The 23725-nt window shown below is 39.6% G+C and overlaps 1 protein-coding gene across 39 annotated transcripts in view; it reads right to left on the bottom strand.

The window, feature by feature from the left end:
• PTPRD (protein tyrosine phosphatase receptor type D) overlaps nucleotides 1–23725 on the bottom strand; it is a 382778-nt gene that overhangs the window by 4292 nt on the left and 354761 nt on the right. For all 39 annotated transcript variants that reach the window (XM_068235008.1, XM_068235101.1, XM_068235030.1 and 36 more), the window contains 4 exons: nucleotides 20744–20870; nucleotides 17843–17968; nucleotides 10018–10172; nucleotides 4325–4460 (listed from right to left, as the gene is read on the bottom strand). In XM_068235008.1, the coding sequence (XP_068091109.1) occupies nucleotides 4325–4460; nucleotides 10018–10172; nucleotides 17843–17968; nucleotides 20744–20870 (544 nt within the window). The remainder of the gene's footprint in view (nucleotides 1–4324; nucleotides 4461–10017; nucleotides 10173–17842; nucleotides 17969–20743; nucleotides 20871–23725) is intronic.

Below are 23725 nucleotides of genomic sequence, written 5' to 3'. Positions count from 1 at the left end.
ATGAAACACAATTCTTACTGTGTATTTGTCATAGGACAATTGTTCAACCAATGAATCCCTAGGCAACTGACTCATCTACTACACATATAGCCACCTTAACCTGCATCTTCGCCACAATCAGTACTTGACAAACATCTTGATGGAAGAAACAGACTTCCTCTGGCATTATATGAAGGTACTGTTGTTCCAATATAGCATACGACTGATGATGATCACTGAGTCCATACCATAAAAGAGCCTACACCACAAAAGAGTGTGGCTTTTACCTATACAGTAGAATCAAATTCTAAACTCAGAAGAACTAAAAAATGATCATTTCCTTCAGAAATCTTTCTACTAAAATGGAGGTATTCAAGAACAAGGTGATCAAGTTACTGATTTGTACTGCTCTGACTAGCTGGTCACTATCATGTGATCTTCTCTTCCGACTTCCTCCTGTGTAAGCTAAACAGGATCATCTCTCATAAGCATTGCTTTACCACTTTACAGATTCTAAATGGGGGAGTAGGTTATACCACAAATAGATTTAAACTACTTAAAGAGGAACTCCAGTGAAAATAATGTAATAAAAAAAGTGCTTCATTTTTACCATAATTATGTAAGAATGATTTAGTCAGTGTTTGCTCATTGTAAAATCTTTCCTCTCCCAGATTCACATTCTGACATGTATTACATGGTGACATTGTTACTGTGGGCATGTTATGTAGCTGTTTCTAGCTGTTCTGGCTGTTAGACAGCTATAAACAGCCATTTCCTGTCTGTGAACATTGTTACATTGTGGCAGTTTGCCAGGAGTACCGCGGTATTCAGAGCCTCTAGTGGGAGTGGTTTCAGCACAAAATCAGTCACACAGCGCCCCCTGATGGTCTGTTTGTGAAAATCATTCTATTTCTCATGTAAAAGGGGGTATCAGCTACTGATTGGGATAAAGTTCAATTCTTGGTTGGAGTTTCTCTTTAAGAGTGGAGTAAGACCAGGTGCTTCATGTCTCATTACCAGTTCACAGAGAATATCTCACAACCGCTTAGTAAAGAGAAAATGTAACACTGCAGAGGAATTTGGGCATCAACTTTTTAACTGCTTTGGAACTCTGTTAGTTGACACAGATTGCTTGGAAAAAGTGCTAACTGACACAACTGTTTTACAGATTACACATAGTGCAATCAATCAATCACCATATAATCTGTGATTTAGTAACTGCAATGTTAGACTTGAAGCTCACGTGTCTTCTTTTTTCACCAGCTGTTATATCATACATTTTAAATCTGTATGAATGAACCGGACTATATCTAGCTTGAGTGAAGCTAAAGTGGCAATCTATGCTTCAGGAAACCTAGGCCCACATGCAATTATCTGTTTCTCCTGAGTTTTCTCCTAGGAGATGCCCTTTCATCTTCTATTTAAAAAAACCTTTCAAGCACTTTCTAACTGAAAAAGTACTGCCAAGTAGGTGAAAATGTACTATCAAAATTATTTTGAGTATTTTCTTACTTTCTGGTTGCTTGAAAAGCATTTTATTGACAAGTTTAAATATCACCTAGGAGAAAACTCAGGAGAAAAAGTTAATTGCATCTGGGCCCTAACCTCACAAATCAACAAACATGGCAGACTTGGGAATTTAATGCCATTTAATTACACAGTGCATTGACATACAATTTAGGCTTGCACATTTTTCAGAACACTGGTACCCCACATTTTTGGGGGAATTTCAGGTTCACCCCCAAAAACATTTCCACATCTATTGCTTGGGAATCTGCACAATAGTAGAAGGTTAGCATCAAAATTAAAATAAACTTACAAAGGGACAAAGCAAAGTAAAGAGTTTCATGGCAACAGAAAATTACTTTGCATCTGAATATATATCTTTAGCCCGTGCTGTTTAGTGTTTTGTCATCTGGAACAAAATTCAAGTTTGGGCATTATTCATAAGAATAGAAAATATCAAGGTGTTTCTCAGGCCATTGAAGATAATGCTTACATGGTGGAATAAGCTTGTAGCTTAAATGCAATCTAAAAATGATGTCAAACTGCACAACTTTTTTTTCCATATTTTTCCAGTGCTACGAATCAGCACAGGAACTCTTATTTATATTTTTGTAATGTTCTGTAGAAGCCAATGAAGTGGTAAAGAAATATGTCTCCTTTTGCAAACACTTGCATTCTTAAAAACCAGAGAGTGTTTCAAGACTAATGGAATTTATACTAAAGTGTTTCAACAAATATGATTTGTCAGTCTAACATATATATTATTTTTTTTTTGTAATGATAAAGTTGCTATATTAATTCAATAACATTTTGAAGTGTAAAAAAAAATCATTTTCTACAAAAATCATTTTCTATCATTTCTACAAAAGACATTTTGTAATTTAGCATTTTTTTAAATTATATTTTCAATTTTCAGCTATGTATGATATTGTTGAACTGTGTGCGAATGTAAATGTCTCTTCTTTGCAACAGTACACTGTTCGGTATGTGCAACGTCTGCAGCACAAACTTGGGTCTGATCAAGTGACTAAAGGGTAGTAAAGAGAACCTAAGGTGAGAGATATATGGAAGGAGTCATATGAATTTCCTTTTTAACAATAAAGGTTGCCTGGCAGGCCTGCTAAACTCCTTAGCTGCAGTAGCGTTCAAACACCTGAAACAAGCATGCAGCAAATCTAGTCAGATTCTTGTCAGAAACATCTGATCTGCATGTTTGTTCAGGGTCTATGTCTAAAAGTATTTGAAGCAGAGGATAAACAGGACAGCCAGGAAACGATTGCTTAAAATTAAATACATGCATCAGCCTCCATATCCGTCTCACTTTAGGTTCCCCTTTAACACTCTCACTTGGTATTTATGATAAAAAAATCTTTGTATTATCTTTTGTATTATCTTCTGTAGACATTCTAAATACTTACCAGACTATCCAAAACTATTTTTTTCCCTGAAATTAAACTTTAATATGTTCTAACTTCCAACCTCAAAATCATCTTTGTCCTCCTGTATAGACTCTCAAAAGATGCAGAGGCCTGGATGGTTAAAAATCACAACTTTGTAAGGAAGAACATGGGTAAAAGCCTTGAAAAAGTCGCATGGGACGAAACCAGTTGGGTACAGCTGATGCTTGTGAATCAGGGGAATGGTGAAAATGGATAGAAGCCTATGCATGCGTGATGCTATTGCTTATGGAAGCACCGTCTTGCTACCCTAACTCAATGATGTTTTTTTTTTTAATGTCTGTCACTGACATACATAAAAATTTTGAGTTGAGTTGCTGTTGTTTTTAAACGGAGAATATAATTTTAAGACATTATCACACTATTACAAGTCTGTTTAAAGGGGCACTACAGCGAAATATAAGCTCTTGGGATTTCCCTAATAGCAAGTTTCTATTAGAAATGGCAACAAAAAATAGACAATGCTTTTGTTTACAAAGGTCATCTGTAAAAGATTTATAGCTCACATACAGATCCAGCATCCCGTCGCAAGGCAAAGGAAATTATGGACTCTGTGTTTAGTTATGCTGTGTGATTTCAGCTATCTCTCTCCTCTTGTCAGCTCAAATCAATGCAAGCCCCTTCTTGTAATACTGTGGAGGGTGATAGGTAAATAAATAGGCAGCCTGTTTAGTTACCTAAGACATTCCAAAGTGCAGTACTTTCTGCTGAATGAACTTGCACTTGAGCGGACGGAGAGAAGAAATATATTAGCAGTAAGCATGCAGCCTAGCTTCCCTTTCCTTAGCATGGCAGGATCTGTATCTGAGCTATTAATTATACAGATGACCTTGGTAAACCAAAGCACTGTCTAATATGTGTTGCTCCTTCTAATAGAAACTTGTTTTTAGAGAAATCCCAAAAGCTTACATTTTGCTGTAGTGCCCCTTTAAATTACATGCTTTGCACTCTTGGAGAAATATACCTATAACAACACATCCACTATTGAGACCAGATGGAGATAGGAGTAGAATGGTCATAGGATGACCATTTTGTATTGTCTAAGAATCTGGTGAGTGACCTCAAGTTGGAGTGGGGGATTGACATTGTAGCACCAACTATTGGGATTTGTACTTATGTGGGCTTGTGTTTGAGCAGCATTATTGTTGTCAGTTGAAAAGTGTTATTAGTATTTTTAATTTTATTTAGAGTTTATATTTTCTTCTGTGTCCCTACAGTGCACTGATTTCAAGTTTTTTCATTTTTAACTTCCATTCAAGAACAGCGAGCATAACAAAGATTTTTGTGTCTTGACAGCTTGCCTGTAAAACATTGGAAAAACTGCATAGTATATAATGATAACAAATATTACACAGCTATTGTAAGTTAGCAGTGTTACTCGCCTCTGTCTGTACCATTGCAGGTCGTTGTGTTCTTAGCATTTTGACAGTCTGGAAGATATCTACAACACCCTCATATCTCATCCTTTCTAATACAATACTCAGGGTTATGAATACTCCAGTTCGTCCAACACCGGCACTGTTAGAAGGACAGAAGAATGTTAAGCAACTGCTGGATGGGAAAGGTTTAATATCATTATATGCAAAGCAAAAGGAAAACAGCATACTTTGTCACTTACTTTACTCAATATTAATGTGATAGACTGTCAAAATCATCCTGTGGTTGCATGGAACAACTGGCAGTTGCTTACACTTTTCTGCGATGGCCACTTAAAGAAAATGTCCAAGAATTAAAAAAAAAAAATCTACTTACCCGGGGCTTCCTCCAGCCCCTGGCAGCTTGCCGCAGCTCCGGTGTCCCAGGATTTCCTCTGTTGGAGATGCCGACCTTGCCGCGTCAGCATTCACTGCACCTGCACGAGCCCCACTGTTGACCGCACTCACGTGGTCTGTAGTGTCCTGTGCAGGCATAGTACTTCTGTGCCTGCGCAGAACGCTCCATACCACATGAGTGCTGTCCCCATCGGTGCTTATGCAGGCGCAGTAGATGCCGACCTGGTGAGCTCGGCATCTCCAACGGTGGGAATCCTGGGGCACCGGAGCTGCAGCAAAGGCACGGGACAGCCGCCAGGGGCTCGAGGAAGCCCCGAGTAAGTAATTTTTTAATCCTCAGATATTCACTATTATGGTATGACTGCAGCAGAAGTGCAGAATTGAAGAATAAGACTATATATTCTATACCTGCTATTAATCTGAGTCATACAGCAAACATTTCAAGAACACATACTCCGAAAATACAAATATATACAACACCATTGGCTTGACCATGACTGCAGTATGCATGTGCCAGTCATACAATCTATGTGATCATTGCAAAGCAACAGCAAACAGCAGGGAGAGGCACCTTCTACTAACCACATACATAAGTATAAATGCTCTTTCTTTCAGCATTACTGCAGCCTCTGATCATTTTCATATTAATATCACAACCTTTGAAATCCTAATTTATGCAGATACAGTGTGATTTAAGTGTCTTCTGTCACTTTCTGTTAACTATTTTGGTAGAAGACTGACTACACCATGCAAATACAGAAAAGTGAACATTTCAAATTTAGATTAGGATATGGTTTGTATGATTATTTTATACACGCAAAAGACAAATGCAGGCATAGAAATGATAACAAGTGGAAATCACACAGTGCAACTCAAAGTTATTTTCTTAGCAGCAGTGAAAGCTTTCCTGCATGTGGCTGTGGTTCGCATGAACAAGTAAAATCATGCTGTGCACAGCCAAATGCAATCATTAGGTGGGGCACACTGAAAACCCCACTTGCTCTTTCTGGAGCTTTGTAAATTTGCCTACATCTACCTATCTCTCTTTGTATATGTATTTTAAACAATTTAAGTTTAGTACAATGTTGGGACCATAATGACCTCAAATCCCTGGCTCTTTTTTTTTTTTATTGTGCCCTGGGCACTTTTCTCTTTGTATGATAAACACTGCTTGAGCAACCCCTGTTACTTCTCAGCTGTCACAGCTGACACCTGGTGATGACAACAGTATACCGAATTTGTATGGGCACTTTACACATTATACTTCATGTGTGCTTTAAACTTTTACAGGCAAAGTCAGTTACTATTTCTCAATAAGGCTTTATTCATACATAAAAGGTGTCCAGTCCTGTCAGTTTTTGACAGTTGGCATCAGTTTTGTATGTGTGTCTTGTATAGCACACACACAAGGAGAACATTTCCGGTCCAGTCCAGTCCTGTAGGTGTTGCATCAGTTTTCTATGGGTTTGTTCACACATAAAAGGTGTACAGTTCCAATCCAGTCAGGTAAAACTGATGGAAAACTATCGAAAAACTGACAGGACTGGACTGGAAATGTACAGATTCATGTGTGAACCAAGCCTAACTGTGATTTACATTTCTATGCCTATTTTTTTTCTGTTGCTATTAATCCTGGCCATGTTGAAACTGTTGTTTTCCTTTGTGCACACTTCATATGCTTTCCCCTCTTGTGTAAAGTGGCAGTGCAGCATTTTGCTCCAACCACAGCAGTGTAAGGAAAAGGGGCTGGGTTTATTAAGAGGGGGTGAGAATTTAAGTTAAGTAAATTTTGGTTCCTTCAAGAAATGTCAATTAACATTTTGTTGGGGTAGGTGAGACTACATCAACTGCATTGCAGCTGTGCAACTGCCGTGACAGTCTCACTGAGCCACTGCACCTGCGCCCCCTGCGTCACCGTGGCCGTCCTGCGCATACATGTCCTGCAGTATGTGTACTGCGCATGTGCAGGACGGCCACAATGACGTAAGCGAGAGCGAGGACGTCGACTTGAAAGTTGGTGAAACTGAAACTGAGCCGCTGCGGGGGACTGGAGCATCGTTTCAAAATGTTGAAGGCACGGGGCGGCTGCAGGGGCTGGCAGAAACCCCAGATAAGTGAAACTCTTTTTTCAAGCTGCATAAATTTGCACACAAAACTTGCATAATGCTGCATCAACTCGGTATTATTTGCATTTCGTTGACCATCTCTAGTACTGAACATTCACATCAAAATCCATCACAAAAGTGCATGATCCTGAAGTGCTGGAAGTATAGATGTCCCGTTCCACTGGTGCATGTTGGCCTTATCGCTGGCATAATTGCCTTGTTTAAAAATACGGCAACAATTAGATCCAAACTACCCTGAAAATTCCAGAAATAGCTGTACATTTTCCAGAGAGTGAGATGATGGCCAGTAAATGCTTTCAAACAATGAATTTGCACCAAAAGAAATATAACTTGCTGCTGCTTCAATTAAGGAAGGGAAGCATGTCAATTCCAAAACATTAATAATTTACCCGCAGGCTACTGTCCAGTCACAGTCCTGAGATAACCAAAGTGATTTATGAAGCCGGAGGGAATAGATAACCAATGTTTCCTGTAGACTATATAAATGTTACCTTTGATTTCTTTTAACAATAAAAGCAAATCCAGAAAGGATTAAACTTGCCACTGGCTGTTTCTCTAGCAGATAGCTCAGTTCTATCATGTGCGCTACATTCCGTTTTATGATTTTCTCACAACACTGGCAATACCTTTCAATTATAAGTATGGCACGAAAATATTTTTATTACAGGAAAAAGTTCAATAACACTCTTTGGTGATTTTTCTTTGCATGCTGCATACAGTCAATGTGAACCATGCTAATAATTCTGCACCTGTCTAGGTTAATCAGCATTGTATTACAGGTTAGGTTAAAAAGAGAAATGAGTGTAATTAGATAAACATGGTAAATTAGCACCTACAGTAGATGAGGGATAAACTCCTTCAATTTGTTATGATACATAAATGCCTTCTGTTTTAAAAAGTTTTCACAAGGTTTTATGTTGTAGAGCAGCCATCAAAGAAAATAAACATAGAGGCTCCAGGTCCTGTTAGGTGTTCAGCCTGCACGGTCATTGTTTATAGCAGGAAAAGAGGAAAACAACTAAAGGTGGCCACTAATGATCCAATCTTTTTCGTCCGAACTTACCATTTCTATGTAATATAAGGGCACTCCCTATATTATCCACTCAATATATTCACTCAATTTACCCTTATACTACATAGATTTGGTAAAATTGGTTGAAAAAGATTGGATCATTAGTGGCCACCTTTAGCGTAATTAACTGGCTTTCACTCTACCTGTTTCTGAAATGAAATGCTTTTTTTGACCGTTTAGGGAGCACTTTCAATCCCTAGTGATTTCCCTAAATGCTCTGCCAATGTAAATGGATGGGACTGAATCCACTAGAGCGATTGTAATTAAGGAAATCGCAATCGCAGAACATGCAGCATTTTGGGAGTGTTTCCATTCTAATGAAATGTATAAAAGCAGGTCAATCGTTCCCAAAATCACTTGCAAAACGCTGTTACAAATCACTAGCGATTGTGATAGCGTTGAGCGCTTTCTAGTGGGTTCCAGACCTGAAGCACCATGTTAATTAGCTGGCGGCATGGCACTTGCAAACAGGAAGTGAAGAGGGTCCTCTTTTGCTCCTGGGAACAAACAATGTATAATGCTCTGCTGCCGCTCTGCATTATGTACAGGACCGTGTCATTATGTACAGGACTGTGTCCCCCACCTCTTGGCTTGTTTCCCCCCCCTTGAATGGAGGTTAGGGGGGGTAGTTAAAGATGCAATGTGAAATGTTAGGAAAACGTCTACAATTTATAAATGGTATGCTGTAAGTAAAACACCATAACAGTAAGATAATGGTACTTGGTGAAATATTTACTCACTAATATTTGTTAAATTAACAACTATAGGTCTATGAATATTAATCAATTTATACCACGTTAAAATAATCTATTGAATTTTCTGTGATCTACATAATACGACTTTTTTTGGCATTTGAAGTTAACTGTGGGCATACTACAATCCACGTTGAGCTACAATATTTCATCTTGCTGCTTAAGTAAAACTGAATGTAAATTAGAATTAAAAAATATTCTTATAACCTTTACAAACTAGCCTGTTAATGGCTGCCCCCCCCCCCCCCAAAAAAAAAAGAAAGAATGTAATAACTGAAAATAACTCAATTTTAAAACTGAAATAGCATTCCTAAGAATGGTGCAGGCCTTTTCCTCTCAGTCTTTTTGGTTGTGGTTGAGGGTAGCAAGTGGAGATTTTCCCTACTTAAATTAAACCTGAGATGGGCAGGAGAGAAAAATATATACATACATGGGGCTTGCTCTAGCCTTGTCGCTCCCACACCATCCTCTTCCGCCTCCTCATTGGTCTGCAACTGGCCCGGAAAGTCGTCCAGTCCAGGGCCCACTGCGCATCTCCGGGAGCGTTCTGCATGTACAGCACACTTGTGGCGACGGGAGTGAGATGAGGGGTGCATAGCCGGACTGCACCTGCGCTGACTGGCCCCGATAGGAAAACTTACCTGGGCCAGTTGTGGACGAATGAGGAGGTGGAGGAGGGCGTGGGAGCGATAAGCCTGGAGAGGGCTGGAGGAAGTCCCAGGTATGTATATTTTTCTCTGAAGTCCACATCTCAGGTACACTTTAAAGGACCACTACAGCGAATTAAGTAAGCAGTTAAAATCTGACAGAAACAACAGGTTTTGGACTAGTCCATCTCATTATGAGGAACTCTCAAGGTTTTTTTTTGCATTCAAAAGCATTTACTGAATGGCAGTTGCTAGGTCTAACTTCCAAAATAGTAGGTTACCATCCAGCCTCCTTACTCACTTACACACTATTTTGGCAGTTAGACTTAGCAACTGCCATTCAGGAAAAGCTTTTGAAAACAAAACACTGATAATCCCCCATGAGGAGATGACTAGTCCAAAACCTTTCTTTTAGCCTACACATGTGACATATTTTCATGATCAGCAAAGGAGAATTAAAATTGCTCAAACATATTTTTTGTATGAGAAATTGGTCATCTTTAGCCCCATGCTAGTGATGCAGAGCCTCATTTACCTCAGCATAGTGCTGGATTTCAACTCCTTGAATGGAGGAACACATCCAAGAGCCAACTGAAAGCACTTGCAGTCATTAATTACATCTTCCATTTGAAAAATTTTACTTGGTAGTGGATGGATGCTATACAAGTGCAGTTATTTTACATCTGAAATTAAACTTGAAACCTACCTGCAATGGACAGATATTGGTCCGTCTTGACCAAACTGTTCCTTTGTTTTATGTACTTGTCCAATGAAGTCGATAAAACCTTCTCCGGACTTTGGCACTCCTTGTTCTGGCCAGTCAGTGAACTGGAACTGTCTTACTGTCCGTGATTGGCCATCCTGAAAAATAGTTGACAACACAAATTTAAGTAAAGATCCTGCTGAAAGTTTATAAAATAAATAAAAACGTATGTGGTCCTGTTGTGTTTTAACATGTTCCTTAAATACTGAAATTGGCTCATGGCTAATTTTAGTAGAATGATTAGGGCCCGCTCACACTGAAGAGACGCGACTTGCCATTTTTACCCAAATAAAGTGTATGCAGCATTTATCCTACATTTGCAATTAGATTAAGACAATGGGACAAGAAAATTAAAGAGCAAAAGACAGTGATTTGTGATTTGTTGCGATCTCCTATTTTAACATTCTTCCTGATTCCATCAGATTTGCAATTGCACAGTTAAAACCAGTCAAATACATGAAAAAGTGTAAATAGAGAAAATTGTGAATGGCATTTAGTGTGAACATACCCTTAGACGTCTAAACTGCAGATTCGTTTAGAAAGGAACACTGGTGGATTTACAGTTGCAATTTGCATTTTTGATAAATCGCTAGTAATTCCCAAAGTGCTAAGCTAATGAAAGCCTATGGCTGTGATTCCACTACTGAAATTGTGATTTGCTGAAATTGCATTTGTGGAACCTTCAGTATTTTCATAGCGAATTTGATTCAGGGAATCCATAAATCACTCTATATTTAGTGGTAAAACAGATTTAAAAAACTCTTGCATTTTTGAGAGTGATTTGTAATTTCTACTGGGTCTTAGCCCTTAAAGGGATACTGTAGGGGGTTCGGGGGAAAATGAGTTGAAGTTACCCGGGCTTCTAATGGTCCCCCAAAGGCATGCTGTGCCTGCGCAGCCACTCCCCAATGCTCCGGCCCCGCCTCTGGTTCACTTCTGGAATTTCAGACTTTAAAGTCTGAAAACCACTGCGCCTGCGTTGCCGTGTCCTTGCTTCCGCTGATGGCACCAGAAGCGTACTGCGCAAGCCCAGTATGGTCTGTGATTTTCCCAGCCTCGTAGTGCTTCCTGTTAGCGTCCTTCTGGACGCTTACAGGTCGCATTAACACAAACTCACTGTGGCCATCTTGTGGCCAAATAGTAAAACTACACCCTAAAGCATTTTACATATACAAATACATTAGTTTTACACAATAACTCATTACCTCCCACACTCCCCCTTTTTTTTTTTTTTGTAATTAAAAAAAATGCAATAAAAAACAACAACACATAAATAGTTACCTTATTGACTGAACTTTTTAAATATTTATGTCAAGAGGGTATAACACTGTTACTTTATAAACTACGGGCTTGTAATTAAGGATGGATGCAAAACTGAAAAAAATGCACCTTTATTTCCAAATAAAATATTGGCGCCAAACATTGTGATAGGGACATAATTTAAGCGTTTTTATAACCGGGACAAATGGGCAAATACATTTCATGGGTTTTAATTACAGTAGCATGCATTATTTAAAAACTATAATGGCCGAAAACTGAAAAATAATAATTTTTTACCACATTTTTTCCTATTTTCCCATTAAAACACATTTAGAATAAAATAAATATTGACATAATGTCCCACCTAAAGAAAGCCTAATTGGTGGCGAAAAAAACAAGATATAGTTCATTTCATTGCGATAAGTAATAATAAAGTTATAGACGAATGAATGGAAGGAGCGCTGAAAGGTGAAAATTGCTCTGGAGGTCAAGGGGTAAAACCCCTCAGTGGTGAAGTGGTTAAGCACACAACTCATAAACACACAATGGGGAATGTTTTACTTGAACTTTTTAAACATGCTTAAAATGTCTTAAACTGAAACTCTGATTAATAATGCACTATACTTATACTGACTTTAGCTCTGTTTCCAAATACTGCCATGAGAATTATATTTACACTAAGGAATGACTCATTAATAGTCCCTATTATGTAACCTGAAGTGCTGATAAGATCTTCACATAGATAATAAACAATGCAGACAATTTACAACAAAAAAGGAGGGGAAACGTATAAAAGCAGTGGTGAACATTTTAAAAGGACATTTTGTTTTTAACAGTATGCACTAGATAGCTATGGAAACAAAATAACAGCTTATATGGGGTAAATTGTATATGACATACTAATATGATAAAATGGGGCTAAAATCAATAACTACACTTTATAGAGAATTGATGTGTGCATCAAACCAAGTAACACCTGACAAATCTGGCTTTGCAAATTTGGCCTAATTGGCTATTCACGAGACATAGCCCATGCAAATATGCATTTGCTTTCGCTTGCCAAAGTTTCCAGGGTTAAAACCAATACCAAATATGCATTTGCTTTCGCTTGCCAAAGTTTGCAGAGTTAAAACCAATACTCAAATTTAAATTGGCTGGAAATGAAAGAAGATAAGTCTTAGATCAATTCTGAATGGAGGAGATGAAAGGTGGAATACATCAGGAGACAAGTGACAAATGCTGTCACACTCACACACTCACAATAGAGTCAACATATTGCTTACTCTATCATTGCTGTGAGAACTTTCTATTATGTAACCTGAAGTGCTGATAAGATCTTCACATAGATAATAAACAATGCAGACAATTTACAACAAAAAAGGAGGGGAAACGTATAAAAGCAGTGGTGAACATTTTAAAAGGACATTTTGTTTTTAACAGTATGCACTAGATAGCTATGGAAACAAAATAACAGCTTATATGGGGTAAATTGTATATGACATACTAATATGATAAAATGGGGCTAAAATCAATAACTACACTTTATAGAGAATTGATGTGTGCATCAAACCAAGTAACACCTGACAAATCTGGCTTTGCAAATTTGGCCTAATTGGCTATTCACGAGACATAGCCCATGCAAATATGCATTTGCTTTCGCTTGCCAAAGTTTCCAGGGTTAAAACCAATACCAAATATGCATTTGCTTTCGCTTGCCAAAGTTTGCAGAGTTAAAACCAATACTCAAATATGCATTTGCTTTCGCTTGCCAAAGTTTGCAGGGTTAAAACCAATACTCAAATATGCATAAAATCAATAACGCTAGCATTATTATTCTTATTTAGTATTTAAATAGTGCTGTCATCTTCCGCAACACTTTACAGAGTATTTATGGGCTTGTCACTAACTGTACATCAGAGGGGCTCACAATCTAATCTCTACCATAGTCATATGTCCATCATAGTCTAGGGACAATTTTTTTATGGGTAAGCCAACTAACTGATCTGTATGTTTTGGGATAATGCATTGTAGAACAGGAAACCATTTTGAGACATGAAAGCATACATATCATTCCATATATGTTTAAATAAAACTCCAAATTACAAAAAAATAAATAAATTCAGGCCTGTACATTAAATTCTGGTGTTCACGACTTAAAGAAGGCAAACTGATATTGACACTTACATAAACTGACCATCAACAGAGTATAATTCAGGCAAAACAGTGAGCAGAATGTTTCACTTTACTTAAAAAATACATTTATACACTATATTTTCATTAAAAAAAATATGTGAACTGTTCCGTAATGTGGCATAAGTAATGTAAGACAATATTTGTGTTATGTGTGTCTTACAATACACAAACATTTCATCTCAAGTAAAATGAGATGATACATAGCTTTTAATTTGTGGCTCCTATAGCAATATTGATTTAATTTGACTGAGACTGGCCCCTCCTTCTCTGATGTATAAGGAATAAAAATGTATGAATTTCAGGAGCAGTGTGCAGTGAAGACAGAGTGAAATAAATGATGGCTTGAATCAATATCATGTCCTTATTAAGATGCCCTTTGTTTACAGTAAGGACAAAGCTGGGCAGGAGTCCTACAAGGTGAAAAAGATTACAGGCCTTGCCACATTAAATTTAAATTGGCTGGAAATGAAAGAAGATAAGTCTTAGATCAATTCTGAATGGAGGAGATGAAAGGTGGAATACATCAGGAGACAAGTGACAAATGCTGTCACACTCACACACTCACAATAGAGTCAACATATTGCTTACTCTATCATTGCTGTGAGAACTACATTACACTTCAATATGTTCCCATTTCCACTACCCTATTATACTGTATTTATATTATTGTCAAAATATAACACTCCTTCAAGTATAGTCAATTATTACATTTTTTGGGCTAAAATGATGGTAGGACAGCAATGCCATATGTTGTAGATAAACACAAACAAAGTATTTTTGTCTGTCTAGTTTAAATCAGATTCTACAGGCTCTAAAGATGGCCATACACTGATCAATATTATTTTTATTGATATCCGGCTGATTTGATCATTTGATCGAATCTCCCAGAAATTGATACCATAAACTATACCCAATCGATCAATGTTTGGCCAAAATTAATTGATTTGGTCGATCACGTTGGGTGGAAGATTTTGCTTGATCAGTGGTGGGTCTGAAGGTCAAAGTGAGCAGTGCTCGATTTTGAGCCAACTGACGCAGCAGCAGAGCTACTCTCACCTTCCCTCTGGCACTTCCTCCCGTATCTTCTCTCCACTGCCAAATCTTCTCTCTGTCTCTTCACTTCCAAGGAGCTGTGTATCATGTGACAAAGAGGCCTCTAGCAGTCACCTTAGGTATGTGCCATGGTGCCCCTAGTGTTTGGCCTCTAGCATTTAAACACGGGACACTCAGCACCCTGGGAGCAAAGAGACAGGAAAACACCTTGGTGCTAGAGAGAAGACACAGAAAGAATCACCAATGGACATGTGAGAGTAGCTCTGCTGCCCCTGCACTAGCTGCCCCTACACTCTGCATGGCCCAGGGGGAGTGGGGCAGCTGGGAGACCTGGAGGCCCAGCGGGCAGTGCACACAGATTTTCAATAGATTTCATGCTAAAATCTGTGTACAGTGTGTGGAGGGATCAGATAATGAACAGAGAGGGATCTATGTGATGGCCACGTTGACTACTGTATGGTCAGCTGAAAGTGCACAGTATCAACACCATTTAAAGAGGAACTGCAGTGAAAATAATGTAATGAAAAAAGTGCTTAACTTTTACAATAATCATTTAAAGAGGAACTGCAGTGAAAATAATGTAATGGAAAAAGTGCTTAACTTGTACAATAATTATTTAGTGATTGCCTATTGTAAAATCTTTTCTCTCTCTGATTTACATTCTGAAATTTATCACATGGCTACATCTTTACTGCTGGCAGGTAATCTCTGTGGAAGAAGATGCTGCTTTTTTGGCAGTTGAAAGCAGCTGTCATTTCCCACAATACAACAAGGCTCCCACACTGTGATGTCAGTGCCTAGGTTCTGACAGCTACTGATTGGGATGAAGTTGCTGTTAGAACTCATTACAATGCATATGCATTCTAATGAGTAATATATTCTCCATCTTTTTTTTTACAAACATGTATTGGAGTGCGATCATTGCTAGTCCTACACTAGCAATTAGTGTTACAGAACCAGCCCCCATTTAATCTAATTAAACAAACATTTATATTTTGAAATCATAGATTAGATATTTTGGGTAGACAAATTGGGCATGCATTACAGCATTGAGTGGCTGAATATTGCACCGGTCCAGGGTGTGAATCTGGGCTCTTCCTGTTCAATAAGCCAGCACCTATTCAGTAAGCAGACCTTGGGCAAGACTCCTTAACACTACTATTGCCTTCTGAGTGTACTCTAGTGACTGCAGCTCTTGTGCTTTGAGTCCGCCAGGAGAAAAGCACAATATAAATGTTCTGTGTCTTGTCTAATTAGAGAAGCAACCTCCACAATTAGCTCTACCAATTTATTACATTTTTATTCACTGCTTTTAAGCACATCAGAAGGAATTATGAATATAAAAGGATATCAGCTTCTTGAAAGTTTGTCCTGAAGAATCGCATTTCTTTGGCCAGAGAAACATATTGTGCTTTGCGTGTACTTTTTACATTTGGCAACCTTTTGACATTTAATCTAAGACAGATTGGGTGTTGGGGTTGATCCCATCACTGTAGAGAATTCCTAGCTGGCACAAGGTACAGCTAAGCAAGTGATTAAGTATGATAAACCTGACATTCCTAAGCAATGAGGGAAGCTTGGGTCTTGCTTGAGAACTGAGTAACCTGGTACAATGGCCAAGATGCAAAACGTGCATGTCTGAGTGAAACATGAATGCCTCAGGACACAGCTAATAGTAGAACCAGCTTTGTCACAGAAGCAGCATGTTTAGTTTCCTGAAAAATGTCGTGTGTAGGTTTAAATCACACAGCATTACATTACAAATTGTAAAAAGCTTGCATGTTTAAACATCTCACTTTTTATAAAAAAAAACCGCTATGAAAAACTTGAACTAAACAGTTTAAAGCGAACCTGAGCCAAAGGTCAGGTTCAAAATCTCCTACTTACTATTTAGAGAGGGAAGCCTCAGGATCCTCATGAGGCTTCCCTTAGTTGTAATTTGGGACCGCGCCCCACTTCCTGGTTTAAGTGCACGCAATGGCCACGCGTGTCCGCCGGCGCAGTAGTACGGAGCTCAGACAGCTATTTGCGTGCATTTGAACCAGGAAGAGGAGCTTATATGCATTGTCATTAATCTTCCAGGGGGCCGTGCTCAGCAACAGAGGACAGCGGAGTAGCGAGGGAAGCCTCAATAGGATCCTGAGGCTTCCCTCTCTTAAGATAAGTATCTGATTTTGTACCCGAGCTTCACCTTTAACGCTTTAAGGCTCAATTCACATCAGAACATAAAAAAGACACTTTTTTGTCGGTTTTGCGAATTGGAAAACAGACAGAAGATGGATCCTGTATTATTAATAGGATCTGTTCACACTTGTCACTCCACAATAGAACCTTTTATTTCATTGCGATCAGTGGAATGCAAAAATACTACTTGAACAAAGCAAATGCATTTCCCATAGAAGTCTGTGGTGGAAAAGCATCTGCTCCAGACTCCAAACAAAATACAATGAACCATTGGAGCGGAAACTACACTGTCCGCACTGGTTGTCCATTGGAGATCTGACTCTTGTATGAACGTAGCCTTAAGCTGTGACCCTCAATAGTACACAGGATGCATTTAGCATCCTCCTTTTATTTCACCAGCCTTCCTAAAAGGGAATGTTTTTGGCCTTTGCACTACTACTTGATGTTTCATCCCAACATTATCTTACTCCATACAGGAGTCAGCAGGTACACTTTCAGCATACTGTATTTTGTATTTTACGCACCAGGTTTAGCTATTACATACACTATATTATGCTTATGGCATGGCATGTGAGTCACATGTCCGAGTCACTTGATGTATGCTAGAAGAAAAATTGATGTAACAGCTTAAATACACAGAGGATCCTTTGAGAAAGTTGCTAATTATGCTCAGTGCCTCCTACTGATCTCTGTATGGGGTTCAGGACTTATTTTGTAGAGCACATTTTGTCTGTATTTGTATCCAGAATATAGAGGACACTATGGCTGTGCTTGTCATAGGAGTTATTATGGTTAAACTTGCTATAAGAGGAACATGATGACAGACCTTACCATATCAGACACCTGTTTTTATTTAATATGGCGTGGTTTATTTAATGACATATAAAACCAGTAGTGTTCATAAGTGCAATAAATAATACAGCCTTCTCCATGCACTGTAAATTATAGTGAAATGGTTGTTAGCCTGAAAAGTTTGAGGCAACTTGTTGAAAGTGGGGTTAGAGCTCTGTTATCACCTTTGCCAAAGTAAATGCCTACTCTGACGTTCTAACATAATAGTGTTCAAATGATAACTTACCCGAGCATCTGTAACTTTGAATTCTCGTAGGATATACTGCGGCATGTTATATTCTGCCATAGGATCCACTACAAAGTACTGATACCGAGCTGACCGCTCTGCAGGCCAATACTGGTGACATTTTTCCTGTAATACATGAAAGTTCCTTATCATTATAACACAAACATGAGAAAACAGTATGAGCCAGAATGGGCCTGATCCAATTCGCTTTTTCTCCTAAGTTTTCTCCAAGGAGATCATTTTTCCTCTCTGTTTAAAATAACTTTTCAGCACTCTACAACTGAAAAAGTACCAAAAAGTAGGTGAAAGCCACCAGCAAGTATTTTCTGTTACTAAATATTAATGTTATAAATGTCAAATTAGGTGAAAACTTAGAAGAAAAAGTGAATTGGATAGGGTCCCATATGCTATATTCAGAACACACAGCTATGAATAAGGACCAGTAGGTCCGAAACATGTCAGCTGGTGATATGTGTTGACCTTTGGATACGTCCACAAATAAAATATAGGATCTTAGGAGCATCGTGCGGACCATTTTCGTCTTCAAGTATTCTCTAGGATTAGCTATCCTGGTCTGGCACTGCTCTTTCTGGGGTGAGCGGTTTCCACCACTCTCTTTGGATTCAGAACACACAGTAGTACATAAGCAATCAATTTATGGTGTGAGATACGTGACCAATGCTCCTGATCACTAATTCTACATATGAGAATCACTACTTCTACATATGAGAACGTGCTGAAGCATGGCCATAACTTACACCTCAAGCACAAGCACATGTGACACGATTCAGTGGAGACGAGTGAGTGTTAGGCTGTGAAATATCTATTCTAGTAGGGTGCAAACACCAAGCCGCATCAAGTTCTTAGATTGTATTCAAACCAGATCCAAGATGGGATGATATCATTCAAGCTGAAAAGATCTATAACATGAGAACACTGAGGAATCTGCCACTACAATTTGCAATTTGTTAGCAAACAGTAATTTCCTGCCCTTCAATCAATTTCATGTCCCGGAAAAGTGTCGGGGGACTACCTAGATGAGAAAAGTTAGGTTATATCACAGCTACATGTTACTCTTTTATTTCAGGTTCTGATTTTGTTCTTATGCCTACTGCTTGTTTAGCAAGTCAAGCAATACACACCTATCATTATAATTCCATTGGTTACCTCTAGAGATGTGATGTGAATTTTGGCAAGGGAGGGGGATTCTTTTGCTCTACAATATTTTGTGAAGGACTGAACCAGAACTTTGCATTGGACTAGTCAGGATAGTTAAGCTATGGACTATTAAATTACAGTGTCCAAATCCAATTAGCCCTGTATATAAGTCATAATTCATGCTCAACTCTAGTTACTTCCATCAATGGATTTTGAAACTGAACAGGGCAGAAGTGACTGATCTATAACATTATACATGAGTTAAATATATCGTATTTTTCGAACTATAAGACGCTCCGAACCATAAGACACCTTGGTTTGGAGGACAAAGACTTGGGAAAAAACCTATATACTAAACCTGGTGCATCCATGATGCAGTAGAGTCTTGAGTATCTTTTGCCCCCCCCCCTTAATTATTATGTCCCTGTGTCCCCTTGTACCTTTTGAGTCTCCCTTGTGTCCTCATATGTGCCCCTGTTGCCTCATATGTGCCCCCCTCTGTCTCCTGTCCTTCTCTGTCCTGAGTCCTGTGTGTGTGCCCTGTCCTGAGTCCTCTGTGTTGATTGTCCCGAGTCCTGTGTGTTCTCTGTCCTGAGTCTTGTGTGCAGTGGCATGTCTGGGTTATATGGCACCTATGGCAAACACTGAAATGGTGCCTGCTCCCACCACCATCAGTAAGAGCTTTTTTTTTTTGTAAAAACAGTACCTGTCCTTCCAGCACGACACCCTGCCCCTCATCAGCATATGACACACACCCCTATCTTCCCCCACATGACACCCCTGTCCCTCTTTGCCCCCAGCACATGACTTCCTGCCCCCCTACAGTAAATGACAACCCTGCCCTGTCTTTTCCTCCTCTCCTCACCACATAATATGTCCCCCCAGCACATATCTCCCTGCCCCCCCTCAAACCGCACATGACACCCCGCCCCGTCCCTCCAGCACATTATCCTCAGCAATTGCATGTGGCACTCATGGCCCCCGGGGTAATGTGCGGCTCTGAAGTTTGGAATAATCTGTACCTGAGAGGAGGGAGAAGTTGGATCCGACAGCTGCAGCAATCACAACCCACACCGATGGGAGAGGGAACAGAGCGGCAGGGCATCCCAGCTGACCTGCACGCTGCGGTTTACAGCATAACGGGGCCACAGAGCAGGAATGAGTAGTGGTAATCCTCCATAGCAAAGCCGCTTGGGGGTCCGTGCACGCTGCCATAGCGTCTCTCTCGTCACTTCCGCATTAGTGACATAAGCGGAAGTGACAAGAGAGACGCTATGGCAGCGTGCACGGACCCCCGAGCGGCTTTGCTATGGAGGATTACCACTACTCATTCCTGCTCTGCGGCCCCATTATGCTGTAAACCGCAGCGTGCAGGTCAGCTGGGATGCCCTGCCGCTCTGTCCCCTCTCCCATGGTGCGGGCTGCGATCACTGCAGCTGTCGGATCCGACTTCTCCCTCCTCTCAGGTACAGATTATTCCAAATTTCCGAGCCGCACATTACCCCAGGGGCCATGGGTACCACAGCTTAAACAGATGCTGTGGAATGCCCCTAAAGACACTGGGACAGAGGAGGGGACAAGGCCAGGAGACAAGTACAGCAGATGGGACTCAGGACAGGGGGCAGACACTCGGCCAAAATTGTTGTATTCGGACCATAAGACGCAGTGACTCCCCTTCCCCCCATTTTGGGGGGAGAAAAAGTGCGTCTTATGGTCCGAAAAATACGGTAATCATATACTCACTCTGCCCATTTCTCGGAGTTTCGTTAGCATAACAACAATTGTAGAGTTGTGTTCCCATAGCATTCTCCAGAAGTCTTCTGTTGTCTCTGCCAGGGGACCTTGTGTTGCTATATAGGCTTTTTGCTGTCTGTTTTTGTAAAAGAAAAGCATTATTGAGAAGAATATGACTTATAGATAAAAGATGTTTCTAAAGTAGCATTTGCAAATACAAAATAAATATTTGATCACGTACAGGAAGCGTGAGCAGTAAATCAACGCAGAGTAAGCTTCACTTCATCTCTTTAAAGAAATATAGGTCTGCTTTAAAAATGTCAATTTTGAACAAGGGAATAATAATTATTAATAAATCCCCAACACTTAAATAATGTAAAGCATTACTGATTCTACCGCGTATAAAAACACAAGAAGAATTCAATGTGTTACACTGCACATAAGCTATATGTTAGATGAAAACTAATTAACTTACTAATGTTAAACATTAAATTAAGTTTAATTCCCCCGATTCTTTTTTTTTATTTGAGGGGTAAGGATGTATGGAGAGGTGCTACAACCTCTGCTGAGATTTTTGTACTGTTAACTGCTTCCTTTCTCTCATTTCTAGCAGTCCTTCTTTGAAGTGCGTAGACCCTAAGGCCGGTTTCACACCAGGATGATCGCACTGCACCACTAATAACAGGCTTTGGAGACACAAGCCAAACTATAAGTGAGCCTCTCTAGTGCTCACTTCCTGTGGCGGAAATACAAATTGAAAGGAAGTGTACTGAACAAAAACACTTCTGTGCTTGCGCACCGCATCGTAAAACAGTTTAAAATATCTGGGGCACTACTGACTTACATGACTTCTGGTAAATGCACGTCGCACGCCCTTGACTCATAACGTGCTGATGCATTCGCGTCAGATGTGATACTTCCATCACATCACATTGCATACCATCAGGTATGAAATGTCCCATAGACTTTCATTGCTTTAGCGTTACCCTCCGGTAAAAAGGGGTAACACAACGCAATGAAAACGCTCTAATGTGCAAGGTGCCTTATCGAAAACTCTAACCCTTTACAACACCATCTAAAGCTAAAAAATATATTATGGCTGGAGTTAAGTTTTCAAAGTCTTAATACTAAAAAACTCAGAAAGCAAAGGTAAGAGATTAGAATTGAATCAGTGCTGTATGTCGTTCTAGGGTTGGAGTCCCACCAGGAACTCTATTAATTCGGAGTTTACATTTATTATCTAGTTGTCAGTTTTTACTGCACATGAGGCAGCTGTGAGATTAGTACTTAAGGTCCTTACTGACATATTGATAAATGAGCTTCATAATAGCTAATGTCAGCTCCACAATTTCAGCTGTCCCTGAGCCAAGTGCCGTTGTAAAGGTTCACTTTTTATGCATGTTATCACTGTTTTTTTTTTCATTTATTGCCCCCTTTTCCTATTTATAAAGTTGTAAATAGGAGAAGGAAGGTTATCCCCACACCCTTTAGTTTGCCACTTTATCACTGTTTGACAGCAACTCCAAGTATTTAAAAAACACATGCCTCTTTTCACAACTAGAACTGTTGGCCATTGCTTTCTTCGTCCTTTAACTAACTCACCATCCCTGTAATGGGTCACTGTGTACCTATCTGGTCCAGTTTATGGACTCATACCTCTCCACCTGACAGCTGCCAGATCTCATCATTGACAGTAGATGGAAGATCCGCTTAGCGAAGCAGGTAGTTTCGGCACACGGTGCTCACCGCCGGGTACCAAAACCAGGCACCGATGTTATGCTGTGCAGGGCACATAAGAGTAATTCGGGTCCTCCGCCGATCAACAGACCCTGAATTACAACTCCCTCTGAGTTGCTACAACTAGGAGGGGGAATAGTATTTAGCACAGCCGGGGAGTTTAGCAGCAGCAGGGAGAGCTGTCATTCGGCTCTCACGAGGCCCAACTCCCCTGTGGCGCAAAGACACGTACGAATCCCTAGGATCCTCTTGCCCTAAACATTATAAACATTACTTGGTGGTTATCTAACCTTACTTATTTTACCCTTATCTTTAAAACCACTTTTCACCAGAGCAAAAGCAAAAGAAGCATTTTCCTTTTCAATTTAGCTTTGGCGTTACTTTCTTAATCTTAGTTTTAGCACTTTCAGCTTGATGGGTGCTTCAAAAATATGTTATAGATAGGGTGAAATGTACAGTAGATAAGACAAGGTAACTCATAAGAGGAGTCTAGTGCATCAGGTTGCAGTGTCATGTTTTTAACTATGAGTGTAAAGCATTAAGGATTTGATTATGGTAGGAATGCCTGAGAAGTCTTGACTGACGCTAAAGTTAAATCCACGTAGTCAAATATTTCTCACCAGTTTCTTTATCCACTGACAGATCTGTGCCTAAAAACCAACATTTCCACACCACAAACTAATACATTTTCTAGCAAAGCAGTTGAAACAGATAAATTGTGTAAATGTTAAATTATCCAAGATTGTCAAATGCTTTTATTGCTTACATAGGCAGAAGATCTATCAAAACCTCTGATTAGCCTCTGTTACAGCTACACCCCATAGTAACTGCATACTGTGAAAAGAAGTTACAACTTCCTAATGGAAAGTAGGCATAATTCTCCCTCAGGGAAAGTCAAATTGTTAGTACAGAAAACCTGTTGTTAGTACAGAATGGAAAAGCTGAAAACCCAATAAAGTTTATAGTGCTGCGTTGTATGACCTGGACAACCAGTGTTTATATTAAAGCTGTGGATGTGCAGAGAGGTTTACGTGAAAGGAATTGGGGGGAAATATCCCCAGTGGAGATCCAGATAATAGAAACACTCCATTTAACAAAGGGGGTCACCCTAGAGGATTCACGCTCCTCGCATGCAGGATCGCACCAGATGTGACAAACCATGTTAATCAATTCATGCTTGTTCACATCTAAATGCAGTTCCCACATGTGGGAAAAAACATTCTCCCTGCAGCATAATATGGCACACCACGTGGG

Source organism: Hyperolius riggenbachi, chromosome 1 (assembly GCF_040937935.1).
Source record: "Hyperolius riggenbachi isolate aHypRig1 chromosome 1, aHypRig1.pri, whole genome shotgun sequence".
Classification (NCBI taxonomy): Eukaryota; Metazoa; Chordata; class Amphibia; order Anura; family Hyperoliidae; genus Hyperolius; species Hyperolius riggenbachi.
This window is presented reverse-complemented; position numbering and strand designations above follow the sequence as displayed.